This window comes from Dipodomys ordii, unplaced genomic scaffold (assembly GCF_000151885.1).
Source record: "Dipodomys ordii isolate 6190 unplaced genomic scaffold, Dord_2.0 Scaffold1, whole genome shotgun sequence".
NCBI classification, from domain to species: domain Eukaryota; kingdom Metazoa; phylum Chordata; class Mammalia; order Rodentia; family Heteromyidae; genus Dipodomys; species Dipodomys ordii.
The window spans coordinates 6,609,885-6,624,513 of record NW_012267217.1 but is presented as its reverse complement, the minus strand read 5'-3'; the positions used below and the strand labels follow the sequence as shown (position 1 = coordinate 6,624,513).

Here is a 14,629-nt window from a genome sequence, read left to right as displayed (position 1 = left end):
TCAATTCCTCAGCACCACATAAGCAGAAAAAGCCAGAAGTGGTGCTGTGGCTCAAGTGGTAGAGCACTAACCTTGAGCTGAAGAGCTGATGGACAGCACCCAGGACCAGAGTTCCAGCCCCATGACCCAAAAAAAAAAAATTAAAAAGACTTGGTTTTATATCCCAGCTCTGCTAGCTGTGGATTATTAAGGTAATTACTTCTTCCTTCCATAATAAAATTTCCTCATCTATAAATAAAGATACCATCTATCTGGAAGGGTAACTCACCTAGCTTGTATTTGCTAACTTTTCCTGGGGCTGGCCTTTAACTTGTGATCCTCCTGTCACTACTTCCTAAATACCTGGAATTACAGGTATGTCCCACATCTAGCTCTTTTACTGTGTTGAGACAAAGTCTCCCTATGTAACCAAGGATGGCCATAAACTTAGAATCTACCGGTCTGTAAGAATCCTCAACATCTAAGTGCTAGGATTATAGATATATGTCACCATGCTTGACAAAGCATCTTTTTCTACCTATTATAGTTCTACCTATTATAGTTCTGTTAATGTTTATAGTACTATACATCCCAATTTTGTATGTTTTGCCCAGTACAATGCCAAATTCCTCTTTATATCTTAGCTACATAATAGTTATTTTACTGTTTGTTAAACTAATTATGATTCTTTCCTGTCACCAGTAATAATTGTATTATAAGCTATCAAATAGAAAGCTTCAGAAACCAGCTTTAATACATCTCACTTCCGCCTGTCAAAAAATATTTCACTCTAGCCGGCCATGGTGGCACATGCCATTAATCAACAAGGAAGGTGAGGTAGGAAGATCATGAGTTAAGACCAGCCTGGGCTACATCTTAGGGCTGAGAATGTGGCTTAGTGGTGGAGTTCTTGCCTCTCATGCATGAAGCCCTGAGTTCAATTACTCAGTACCACATAAGCAAAAAGAGCTGGAAGTGGCTCAAGTGGTAGAGTGCTAGTCTTGAGCCAAACAAGCTCAAGGACAGTCTTCAGGCCCTGAGTTCAAGCCCCAGGAGGGCAAAAAAAAAACAAAATCACTTTTTTTTTCTGTCAGTGAACGCTCTACCACTTGAGTCACAGCACCATTTCTGATTTTCTGGTGGTAATTTGGAGATAAGAGTCACAGCCTTTCCTGGCTGGACTGGCTTTGAACTGGGATCCTCAGATCTCAGCCAGAGTAGCTAGGATTATAGGCTCTTACAAGTAATTTGATTTTAACTGGACAAAGGATGGAAGCTTATTCCCAGGACTCTATTCAAAGGTCTATCTACATGTAGCCAATAAGAAGTCACATCTGGAAGATGTGTCTAGAGCTACTCCTAAAACCCAAGACATGATAATTGTAGCCACAATAACCTCTGGTTATCAGGTCTCTAAGGAATAACATAGATTTGCATAAAATAAGACATTTGTTCCAGGCATATCTGCTCTCATTTCATTCAGTGTTTTTGCCAATAACATCTCTCAGAGCCCATGGTCATTTCAGTTAGTGTTTAACTAGAATTAATCAAACACTCCTTTTACTAAGTACCTAAAATGTACAAGGCCTCACACTTGCTTCACTGCTGAACTAAGTCCTATTAGCAGTGTATGTCACTTAAGAAAAAGAAAACAAACCCTGTAGTTAGCCAGGTTTCTTAAAGTGAAGTCACAGTATAATTATCATTCTTTTATGGAATGTTTATGTTCCCGGATTCTAACTCATATGTTCTTTGTGATTTCTCGGAAGATCTCAGGGATATTTCAGCATCCCAAGTGCCCCTTAGGCAATCCACTTCATGAAAGGTTCCAACAAATTGCATATTTCTATATGTATGTCACTCTTTTTTGGTTCATACTTAACTCTAGAAAGTTTCTTAAGAATACCTGTTTTTGGGCTGGGAAGGTGGCTCAGTGGTAGAGCACTTGCCTTGCATGCTCAAAGCCCTGGGTTCGATTCCTCAGCACCACATAAGCAAAAAGAAAAAAGCCGGAAGTGGCACTGTGGCTCAAGTGGTAGAGCGCTAGCCTTGAGCCGAAGAGCTGAGGGACAGCACCCAGGCCCAGAGTTCAGGCCCCATGACCAGACCCTAAAAAATAAAAAAATAAAATAAAGAATACCTGTTTTTCTTATACACCTATGTAGTTAATTTTACAGTCAAAAAAAGCAATCACTCAAAAAGCCAGGTGCTGGTGCCTCAGACCTATAATCCTAGCTACTTAGGAGGCTGAGATCTGAGGACTGCAGTTCAAATCCAACCCTGGGCAGGAAAGGCCTTGAGACTCTAATCTCCAATTAACCACTGGAAAACCCAAGTGGGTGCTCAAAGTGGTAGAGCAAAAGAGCTTAGGGACAATGCCCAGGCCTTGAGTTCAAGCCCCACAAGTGACCCTCAAAAAAAAGAAAATCACTCAGTGGGTAAAGTTAATAGTTAACTTTTCCTTACCTGGATAACTGTTTTTTAGGTTCACACATTTGTCATTAACATCTTTAAGTTGTATTTTTTCTCAGCGTAGTGGAAGAGCATGTGCTTGGCATACAGGACACCATGGTTCAATCCCCAGAACCAAGAAAACTACAACAGAAATAATTTCTCTTTCACTTACATGAGTGTTTCAAAACACACAGTTCCAGATAAACATGTTAACACATGTCTGTAATGCCATCATTTGCAAGGCTAAGGCAGAATGATTGCAAATTCCAAGTTGAGGCTAAATAGCTCTCATCTCAACAAGAAAAAGAAAAGGAAAACAAGAAAAAGAAGGAAGGAATGGAGGAAAGGAAAAGAGGGGGGGAAGGAAAGGAGGAACAGAAAGGCAAGGCAGACAGTTTTATTAGTGAAAATTAAAATGTGAATATGTAGCATGTCTTATTTTCCCCACGAGGTTTTATTTTCAGCAAGAATTGAACCCAGTACATTAAGTAATTAATTGCTCTACCACTGATCTATATCTCCAGAGCCTTATAACATTTTAGGTGTTTTTCCCCCCTCCGTATATAGGTTTGTGAATTAAAGTATGAGTAAATACCTTGAACTTGATGAATTCTAATATTCAAGAGAGGATTTAGCTTTTTTAAAAAAAATTAGTATCTTTTACTAATTAGGAAATAACAAGAATGTTAATTATTTTTCTTACTGATATCTCTCTTAGCATTCTTATATTTCCCTTATATTTCCCTTTTCTGCTTGGTTTTTTGTTTTGTTTTTTTGTTTTGTTTTTTTTGTCGGTCGTGGGGCCTGAACACTGGGCCTGGGCACTGTCCCTCAGCTCTTCACCTCAAGGCTAGCGTTCTACCACTTGAACCACAGCGCCACTTCCAGCTTTTTCTGCTTATGTAGTGATGAGGAATCAAACCCAGGGCCTCATGTATGCAAGGCAAGCACTCTACCACTGAGCCATCTTCTCAGCCTATATTTCCCTTTTCTTCACAAGAGTCCCAAATTATCTTATTTCACAGAAGCAGCAGATTAGTCTCAACAGCCCATTCTGTTAATATTAACTCTCCTGGTTTTCAGTTGCATAAAAGACTAGGTACCAGTGGTTCACGCCTATAATCCTAGCTACTCAGGAGGCTAAGATCTGAAAATCATGGTTTGAAGCCAGCCCAAGCAGAAAGTCCCCATAAGACTCTCATCTCTAATTAACCACTCAAAAAACTGGAAATACAGCTATGGCTCAATTGGTAGAGAACTAGCCTTGAGCACAAAGAGGGTCAGGGACAGCACCCAGTCCCTGAGTTCAAACCCCACAACTGACAAAAAAAAAAACCACTTGAATTTCTTTTAGATTGTATTCTGTATATGTATTTTGTACAGAGCCTCATAGAGCTAAGTCAGAATTGTTTGGTTTCCATAAGTATTCTACCTTCTTTAAACTTCTCATCACCTCCCTTGAAGTTTACAAGTATCTTCATTGTATCTTGTAAGTAAAACTGTGTCTTATCTGAAGCAATATAATATCTCATCATAAAAACTTTCTTTATATGTAAGAAAAAGATAAAACAGCAGCTGAGCATGTTAGTACATACCTGTAACCCCAGCATTTGGGAGGCTGAGGTAGGACAAATGGTGACTTTAAAGCCAGCATCTACTACACAAGACAGCAAGACACTATCAGAAATAACAACAACAAAGCAGTCTTGACACTAGCATGATTAAACAGAATTAATTACATAAGCCAGGTGCCAGTGGCTCATGCCTGTAAATCTAGCTACTCGGGAGGCTGAGATCTGAGGATCGCAATTCAAAGCCAGGCAGCAAAGTCCGTAAGACTCTTATCTCCACTTAACCACCAGAAAACTTGAAGTGGCACTCTAGCTGAAGTGGTAGGGTGCTCACCTTGAGTGAAGAGCTCAGGGACAGTGCCCAGGCCTGAAGTTCCAGCCCCACAACTCACACACACACACACACACACACATATACACACACACAGAATTAGCTGGGCGCCAGTGGTACATGCCTGTAATCCTAGCTACTCAGGAGGCTGAGATTTGAGGATCATGGTTTGAAGCCAGCCAGGGCAGGAAAGTCTGTGAGACTCTTTATCTCCAAAAAAAAAACACCATAGCTGGGTGCTTGTGGCTCACACCTGTAATCCTAGCTACTCAGGAAGCTGAGATCTGAGGATCGAAGTTCAAAGCCAGCATGGGCAAGAAAGACCGTGAGATTCTTATCTCCAATAAATCACAAGAAAACCCTAAGGGCTGGGAAGGTGGCTCAATGGTAGAGCGCTTGCCTTGCTTGCATGAGGCCCTGGGTTCCATTCCTCAGCACCATTTAAGCAGAAAAAAAAAAGCCAGAAGTGGTGCTGTGGCTCAAGTGATAGAGTGCTAGACTTGAGCTGAAATGCTGGGGGACAGTGCCCAAGCCCAGAGTTCAAGCCACATGACCGACAAAAAAAAAAAACAGAAAACTGGAAGTGGCGCTGTGGCTCAAGTGGTAGAGCAGAAGAGCTCAGAGACAGCAGCCAGACCCAGAGATCAAGACCTACAACCAACTTCAAAAAAAAATTACGTATGTCTCAGAAGTTCTACTTTGAGGTATCTGCACAAGAACATTTAAAGTATGTTCACAAAAAACCTGTATATAGATGTTTATAGCAGCATATTTCTACAAGCAAAAGAGGAAAGCAACACAAACTTCCAACTGATGAACAAATAAAATGTATATCCACACCGTGGAATATTATTCTGCCATAAAAGAAGTGAAATACAAATTCAAGTTGCAATACAGATGAACCTTGAAAACTTTATTCTAAATGAAAGAAGCCAATCACAAAGACCTCTACATGATTACATCCATGTGAATCATCTGGAACAAGAAAAGCTGCAAAGACATAAAGTAGGTTAATGTTTGTTTAGGGCTAGAAGATTAGGAACTTGGCAGGGTAGGGAAGTAACAGATAAAGCAATCAGGGTTTCTTTGTGATGAAAATGTTTTGAAATATACTATGCTATTACCTATGAATACAGGTGTTCTTTAACTTACAATGAAGTTACATCCCAGCAAACCCACTGTAAGTTGAAAATATTATACATGGAAAACTAATTTAATACACTTAGCCTACCAAACAAAACTAAACCTAGCCCATCTTAAATGTGCTCAGAAAATTTATATACTACCTTTAGCAAATTCTCTAACAAAAACCCCATTTACGCTGGGCGCCCGTGGCTCATACCTGTAATCCTAGCTACTTAGGAGCTACTGAGATTTGAGGATCATGGTTCAAAGCCAGCTCAGACAGGAAAGTCTGTGGGACTCTTACCTCCAATTAACCACCAGAAAACTGGAAATGGTTCTGTGGTTCAAGTGGTAGAGCACTTGCCTTGAGCTGAAGAGCTCAGGGACAGCACCCAGGCCGAGTTCAAACCCCACAACTGACCAAGAAAAAAAAAGCCTATTTACATTACTCTGGAGTATCTCATGTAATTTACTTAATATCGTATTGAAAGGGAAGAACAAAGGGTTGTGTGGCTGCTCACCACTAATGAATATGACTAGAGCACATTGGGGCTGAGATATATATTTAAGGGAGCTGCCCAGCCCACTGAGAGCTGCTGCTCATTGCTGCTGCCCAGGGCCGAAGGATATTGTGCCACATGCTGCTAGTGCAGGAAAAGTCCAAAATTCAGAATTAAAGTACACTGTCCACAGGGTTCATATCACTTCCACACCATTGTTAAATTGAAAAAATCCTAGGTTGAACCATTGTGCCTATAGGCTGTGCCTATACTAAAAACTACATTGGACACTAAATGGGTAAACTGTGTAGAATGTGAATCATATCTCTGTAAAGTTTGCTGCTGTTGTTGTTTTTATAGGTCCTGGAACTTGAACTCGTGGCCTGGGCATTGTCCCTGAACTCTTTTGCTCAAAGTTAATGCTCTTCCACTTTGAGCCACAGTGCCACTTGTGGTTTTCTGGTGGTTAATTAGAGATAAAAGTCTCACAGACTTTCCTGCCCAGGCTGGATCTGAACTGCTGTCCTCATATCTCAGCCTCCTGAGTAGGTAGGATTATAAGCATGAGTCAACAGTACCCAGCTCATTAAAGACTTTTTAAGCTGTGTGCTGGTGGCTCATGCCTGTAATCCTAGCTACTTGTGACACTGAAATCTGAGAGTTGTAGTTCAAAGCTAGCCCAGGCAGACAAATCAGAGATACTCTTATCTCCAGTTAACCAGCAAAAAGCAGGAAGTAGAGGTGTGGGTCAAATGGTAGAACACCAATAATACTGACAAAATGATGATAATTGTTGAAGTTGGGTAGCAGAAACTGGTAGTTCAGTATCTATCTCTCAACTTTTCTATATCTTTGAAGTTTTCCAAAACAGACACTTATTTTAAAAATACCATGAATGTGCTATGCACTGGTGGCTCAGGCCTGTAAATCCTAGATAGTCAGGAGGCTGGAATCTGAAATTTGCAGTTCCAAACCAGCCTGGGCAAGAAAATCCATGATACTCTTATCTACAATTAACCACCAAAAAGCCAGAAGTGAAGCTGTGGCTCAAGTACACTAACAAAAAAGGTAATGGACAAGTGCCTAGGCTCTGAGTTTAAGCCCCAATACCAGCACACACAAAAAAAGAAGGAAAGAAAAATATGTATGCATGTGGGTTCTGGGGCTTGGACTCACTCAAGGCTCACACTCTATCACTTGAGCCACACCTCACTTCCTTTTCAAATACCCTTTTAAATGAAATTTATCCAAAGTATGTTTGTACTTGCTTAAAACAGGTTGCTTTTTGTCTTGTGGTGTCTTAAGCGAATGATGTTCAAGTTTTCTGACTTGTTAATCATTATACACTGGTACTCCTGTATAAAAACATTTCCATTTACCCAGCCTTGGAGCACATACTTTGCATTATATTTGACAGAGCTATTTTCATCAAGAAATGCTATCTATGTGTCCCCTTGCCAACATCTTCACAGTTTACCACTTTGAGCAATTTATTGGCATCAACTATGCAACACTGTTTAGCAGCTGCTCTGCAGTTGAGCTGTTTCAGTATGCGAGAACTCTATGTAAATAGTTAATATTAAATAGCCAAGATATGTGCTTTGGGATTTAAAAGAACAGTTTTGCTCTCTGAGAAAGCATTTATGCAGTAACAATCATCATCATCAACACTGTAATCTGAAAAATTCATAAGAACATCCTTTCTCTTAACTGTTTCAAACTGATTGAACTGCAACATCATTTTTGTTGTTTTAGTTTTGGCCTGAGTTTTAGTTGTATGCATATTCAGTTGTATGCAGTTGATGCTCCTTCATTCTTGTACTTAGAATTTTCTCCTGAATTTGATATACTAGAATTATATCTATACCATTAGTTAATCATTTTATTATATCAGACTATCTTACAGATTAGTATCCTATCTCAAATCAGTGGTGAAAAGAAAGGAGATTGCTACAGGACACTTTCATAATGTTTACCTTTACACTGAACAAATGGAGAAATATGAGAATCTTTAAATATTCATGGAAACGGTTTTCTAAATTAATGAATGACACATCAGGAATAAGCTAGAATTGGGCAGAATGAAAGCATACAACCAAAACATCTTGAAGAAAAAAAAAAAGAGGGGCTGGGAAAGTGGCTCAGTGGTAGAGCGCTTGCCTTGCATGCATGAGGCCCTGGGTTCGATTCCTCAGCACCACATAAGCAGAAAAAGCCAGAAGTGGCTCTGTGGCTCAAATGGTAGAGCACTAGCCTTGAAGTGAAGGGCTGAGGGACAGCGCCCAGACCCAGAGTTCAGGTCCCATGACTGACAAAAAAGAAAGGGGGGGGAAGCACAAAGAGAGAGAAAAAAAATCATAGAACAATTAACCCCATTCCCCAGAGTGAGGAAAAATCTGGACAAGAAAAACTTTTAAAATAGTATAATTTATTTACAAAGATTTGATAAGAAGAGGAGGGGGAAAGGAAATAACAAAATGCTAAAATAAGGGTACAGGTTGACCCATTGTAACAATGTTGAAAAAGAACTTTACAACTTTGTGGGGGGGGGAGGAGTTGGGGAGGTGGGGAAGGAAGGGATGGTAGGGGATAAACAAAGGAGGGGTTAACAATGCTTGATGGGAAATGTACTCATTATCTTACTCAGGTAACTGTAGCCCCTCTGTATAGTATCTTTACAATAAAAAATATATTTAAAAGAAGAAGAAGAAGTGTATTTCCATTAAAATAATAAGTGAACAAACTTATTTGCTCTGTTTTCAAAGGCTGCTAAAATTGAAGGCGGGAAGTTATATAGTAAGATGTAGGGAAAGTCAAGTAACCCTTTGATTTTATTTCTTGGTTGGTTGGTTGGTTGTTGGTTTCCCAGTCCTGGGGCTTGAACTCAAGGCCTGGGCATTGTCCTTGAGCTTTTTCTCAAGGCTAGCACTTTACTACTTTGAGCCACAGAGCCACTTCCAGATTTTTTCCGTTTATGTGGTACTGAGGAATTGAACCCAGAGCTAGGCAAGCACTCTACCACAAAGCCACATTTCCCAGCCCCTTAAAGAACCCTCTGAAAGCTTAGAAAACAAGATAGAAATAAATGGAGAAAATCTAAATTTTATAGAAAGTTCCAGACTTAAGGAAAATATTTACAAAAAAATAAGATTCAGATGCATGATAGTTCTGAGAAAATTGATTTTAGAAGACAGAAAAGTAAGACTGTTAACGGACAATATTTTTTCCATAATACTTTCTGAGAATAAAATGTATGTTGTCAAATAATGAAAAGAAAAAAGGCCGGGCGCCGGTGGCTCTCGCCTGGATTCCTAGCTACTCAGGAGGCTGAGATCTGAGGATCGCGGTTCAAAGACAGCCTGGGCAGGGAAGACTGTGAGACCCCTATCTCCAATAAGCCACTAGAAAACCCGAAGTGGCGCTGTAGCTCGACTGGTAGAGTGCTCACCTTGAGCTGACGAGCTGAGGGACAGCACCCAGGCCCAGAGTTCAAGCCCCATGACCGACAAAAAAAAAGAAAAGAAAAAAGGATTACCAGAAATTACCAACTTACAAAGATACAAATAAAAATGAAATCTTAGAATAATGACCAAACCTCATTCTTAAGAGCAGACAGCAGAAACTAGATCCCAGCAGTCAGGCACAGTTGTCATGCCTTCAACTCCAGGACTTGAGAGGCTACGGTGGGAGGATCATTAATCCCAGGCTAGCCTGGGCCATTTTATAGCAAGTTTGAGAAGCAAGACCTGTCTCAAGGGAAAAAGGAAAAGGGAGAAGAAGGGACTGGAAAAGAGAGGGGAAAAGGAGGGAGAAGGAAAGAAGGAAGGAAAAACAGCATGTATGAAAAAAAGCTAAATAATCTATTTTTTAAGAGTCATAGACTGTTTGCATCAGTGAGAAAGGAAAAAGGCAGAAAATCAAAGTACAAGGAGGAACCTAATGACATGGTTTTGAGCAATTGGTATGGAATAAGTAAAAAAAATAAATAAATAAAATAAAACTGATATTTGAAGCATTCTTCATTGAACATCATAGGTTCCTTTTCTGCACCTAATCACACTCTGCTCTGCAGTAAACAGTATTTATAAATCATTAAACTAAGCCTAGAGGCTAATCAGAAAAAGAAAGTTTTAAAAGGGGAAAACAGGACTGGGAATGTGGCTTAGTGGTAGAGTGCTTGCCTAGCATGCATGAAGCCCTGGATTGATTCCTCAGTACCACATACACAGAAAAAGCCAGAAGTGGTGCTGTGGCTCAACTTTGCTTTGTCAATTTATGTTTGTTTTGTCTATTTGTTTTGTCAATTTATAAATTAAGATTTCTGAATAATGTGGATATTTATTGCGATAGTTACATCACTTAGAGGAGGATAGTTAATGTTATAACTATAAATAAAAAGTATACTAAAATATATTTTCATGCCTAGAAAGACTCAGCATCATAAATCTTAGCCAGGCCCAGTGGCTCACACCCGTAATCCTAGCTACTTGGAGGCTGAGATCTGAGGATCACAATTCAAAGCCAGCCCGGGCAGGAAAATCTTTGACACTCATCTCCAATTAACTACCAGAAAACCGGAAGTGGTACTATGGCTCAAGTGGTAGACACTTGCCTTGAGCTGAAGAGCTCAGGGACAAAACCCAGGCCCAGAGTTCAAACCCCACAACTGACCCCAAAAAAAGTCAGTTCTTCCTTTTTTTGAAAAATTCAGCATAATCTTATCTCTATATCCAAGAATCTATCTAGAGAAACACATATCATTAAACACTAAAACAGTGCAATGAGTGTATGAATCCACAGGCTATTGGAACAGAATTTAAAGTATAGAAATAAATTACATAATTAAAGAAGTTTAGGGGCCTGAGAATATGGCTTGGTGGTAGGGTGTTTGCCTAGCATTCATGAAGCCCTGGGTTCAATTCCTCCCACATAAACAGAAAAAGCCCAAAGTGGCACTGTGAGTCTCAAGTGGTAGAGTGCTACCCTTTAGTGAAAGAAGCTCAGGGACAGTACTCAGACCCTGAGTTCAAGCTCCAGGACTAGCAAAAAAAAAAAAAAGAAAAGCAAAGAACAAAAGTTAAAATCTACCAAAATATCAGGTATGTTTATCAGTTTATAAATGTCCATATATTAATACATCCTTTGATAATATCTGGAGTTGTACATATTGTCATGTGTTTTGGCCAAGACACAACAGTCCTTTAGAAAAGAGAAAGAACTCTAGCACAATTTCTCCAGCTTCTCTCCTGGCCCTAAAATCTGTTGAGGCCATGTGGATTAAACTCAGCAGCTCTGTTTTAAAATACCCACTCAAGCTAGCTGCTTCTAAATAGAACTAATGACAGCCAGAAAAGAAAGGCCTGTAGAAACTTGCTCTGACCCAGAGCTGATGTCTATAAACAGATTAAGAGCAGGGAGCAGAATATCTTCTAGTGCCATATGTTTTGTGTCTTGGTCTGAAGTTGAAATACAACAATAGAACAAATGACCTAGTACACAACCAACCACTCTTCTATACATAAATAAGGTAAAGGACAGTTCAGTCTGCCATCTCTTCCAGTACTTGGATTGGGTAAATAAGTTCAGTAATTAATCATAAATATCTACTGAAGTGCAAGAAGTTTGTATCTAGGGGAAGATAACAAAGTAGGCTTAAAAGAAGAAATGGGTGAAAAATTTTTTAAGTTCTGAAAAATTAATTTTTTACTCAAAAGGTAACAGAAGAGGGCCAGGAAGTTGGCTCAGTGGTAGAGTAGCTTGCCTTGCATGCCTGAGGCCCTGGGTTTGATTCCTCAGCACAACATAAACAGAAAAAAGCTGGAAGTGGCCCTGTGGCTCAAGTGGAAGATTGCTAGCCTTGAGCTGAAGAACTGAGGGACAGTGCCCAGGCCCAGAGTTCAGCCCCCACAACCGACAAAAAAAAGTAACAAAACGGGCTGGATAGAGTTTTGGGTAAACTAAAGGAGCTGAGTGTTAAAGCCCAAAGTGTAAGTGCTCCACCAGCCCACAGAAGGCTCTCCAGTAACTCCCTCCCCAAAAGTTCTGAAGCCAACTCATTTGTAAAAGCATAAGATAAATAATGTGAATGGCTACTGGGCTCCATTGGTTCACGCCTGTAATCCTAGCTACTCAGAAGGCTGAGATCTGAGGATCACGGTTCAAAGCCAGCCTGGGCAGAAGAGTCCATGAGACTCTTATCTGCAATAAACCACCAGAACCAGAAGTGGTGCTGTGGCTCAAGCGGTAGAGCACTTGCCTTGAGCTGAAGAGCTTAGGGACTGCGCCCAGGCCCAGAGTTCAAGCCCCATGACCAGAAAAATAATAATGTGAATGGCTGATTAATAGTCCAGAAAAAATGATTTGGCGTTCTTTTCTCTACCATTTTTCTATGTATTCATAAAGAAATCAAATAGTTTAAGAAGAAGGAAAAATATTAAGTGTAAAACTTGAGGTTCTGACTACCATACACAAATCCCTGGATTAAATTCCCAGAACCCCCGCCAAAAATATACATTTAATATTTTATACATATTTGTGTATAAAAAGTACAGTGAAAAACTGAGGCTATACTTGAAATCTCTGGACATCATACACATCATTGGTGTTTTATGGGTAAAAATACCAATGTGCAGGTGAATCCACTATGCATAAAATTGGGGCTTCTAAAATATAGGATTCAGTTGTCATACCAAAAATTATGTAATATTTAAAATTCTACGATTTTTGTATATAATTGATTGCATTTGTTACTTTCATATATGTGTTATAATTGCTTGGAGTGTTTTTTCTGCTTAAAGAAAAATAAGTGCTTTAACATCAGTCATTAATATGCTTGCCAAAATCATATTTTATATGTTCTTATTTTCATTTATCAACAGGAGTTGGCAGCAATGAAACAGATTCTCATTAATATGCGCAGTAAACATTCTGAAAGGAACTTACTTCATCCTAAAACAGAGTCGAAACCTATGACAGAGTGTCAGACACCAAAGACACTGAATGTGCCTATGGAACAGGAAGAGAATGTATTCATACCAAAACCAACACTCTTTGTAAGTACAATTCAATATTGTTTTAATTTTAATGTATTTGATTTCACTAAATATATTTTTACTTTAGTTCTTCTCATTCATATTGATTTTTAAACTAATTTTGTTTTGTTCAAGGGCCTTGAAATATCTATATTTAATGATATATGTACTACGTATGTCAAGTACGTTGGTAGACTTTCATATTTCTAGTTCACATCCTGAATTTTCCCAGAAAACTTTCATATTTCTAGTTCACATATTGAATTTTCCCAGAAGTTATCCTAAACCTAGCACTTTTAATTCCCCAGTCTGCAAAGACTAATTATAGGGCAATCAGAAAGGTATTGCATGTAATGTTTTAATTACATAAAAATAAACAGAATGAGGAGTGGGAAGGTGGCTCACTGGTAGAGTGCTTGCTTTGCATACATGAGGCCCTAGGTTCAATTCCTCAGCACCACATAAACAGAAAAAGCCAGAAATGGTACTGTGGCTCAAGTGGTAGAGTGCTAGCCTTGAGCTGAAGAGCTGAAGGACAGTACCCAGGCCCAGAGTTCAGGATCCACAGCCGACAAAATAAAATAGAGTGAGAAATAGTACCCACTCCTGCTTATTTATAAAATAGTATATTTTGTTGAATTCTTCAGAAAGTGTAAAACCATAAACTGATGCCAACTGTGGTAGCTCACACCTAATCTAAGCTATTTGGAAGATGTGGCAGGAAAATGGCAGGTTGGAGGCCAGGCTGGACAATTTGACAAGGCTCTGTCTCAAAATAAAAATTGTTTATAAATCCTGGTGCTAGTGGCTTATGTCTATAATCCTACCTACTCAAGAGGCTGAGCTCTGAAGATTGTGGTTCAAAGCCAACCCTGGCAAGAAAGTCTGTGAGGCTCTTATCTCCAGTTAACCACCAAAAAGCAGAGCTATGGCTGAAGTGGTAGAATGCTAGCCTTGAGCACAAAGAGGCTCGATGACAGCACCCAGGCCCTGAGTTCAAGCCCCAGGACTGGTTTAAAAAAAGAAGGAGGAAGAGGAGGAGAAGGTGGAGGGGGACGAGAAGGAGGAGGAGGAGGAAGAAGAAGAGGAAGGAAGAGCAGGAGGGAGGAGGAGAAGTAGAAGAAAGAAGGAGAAGAAAGAAGAAGGAGAGGAAATAGCTGGACACTGGTAGCTCACGCCTGTAATCCTAACTACCCAAGGCTTAGATCTGAGGATCATGGTTCAAATCCAGCCCAGGCAATAAAGTCTGTGAAACTCTTATCTCCAATTAACCACCAGAAAACCAAAAGTGATACTGTAGCTCACAGTGGTAAAGCTGGCCTTGAGCAAAAGGGCTCAGGGACAGTGCCCAGGCTGTGAGTTCAAGCACTGTGACTGACAAAAACAAAAAGAAGAAGAGAAAATAATTGGGCACTGTTACACATTTCTGAAATCCCAGCACTTTGGAAGGAGGTACAGGAAAATGGATTCAAGGACTGGCTGTGCTATATAGTGAAGCTCTTCCTCAAACATATTATTAGGGCTGGGAAGGTGGCTCAGTGGTAGAGCGCTTGCCTTGCATGCCTGAGGCCTTGATTTCAATTCCTCAGCACCACATAAGCAGAAAGAAAAAAGCCTGAAGTGGTGCTGTGGCTCAAG

General features: G+C 39.8%; 1 protein-coding gene across 1 annotated transcript in view; it reads left to right on the top strand.

Annotated features, from left to right (window-relative positions):
* The window catches only part of Pibf1 (progesterone immunomodulatory binding factor 1), a 139,748-nt gene that overhangs the window by 109,728 nt on the left and 15,391 nt on the right, over positions 1 to 14,629 (top strand). Inside the window, exon 17 of the mRNA XM_013011846.1 lies at positions 12,839 to 13,012. Coding sequence (XP_012867300.1) covers positions 12,839 to 13,012 — 174 coding nt within the window. The remainder of the gene's footprint in view (positions 1 to 12,838; positions 13,013 to 14,629) is intronic.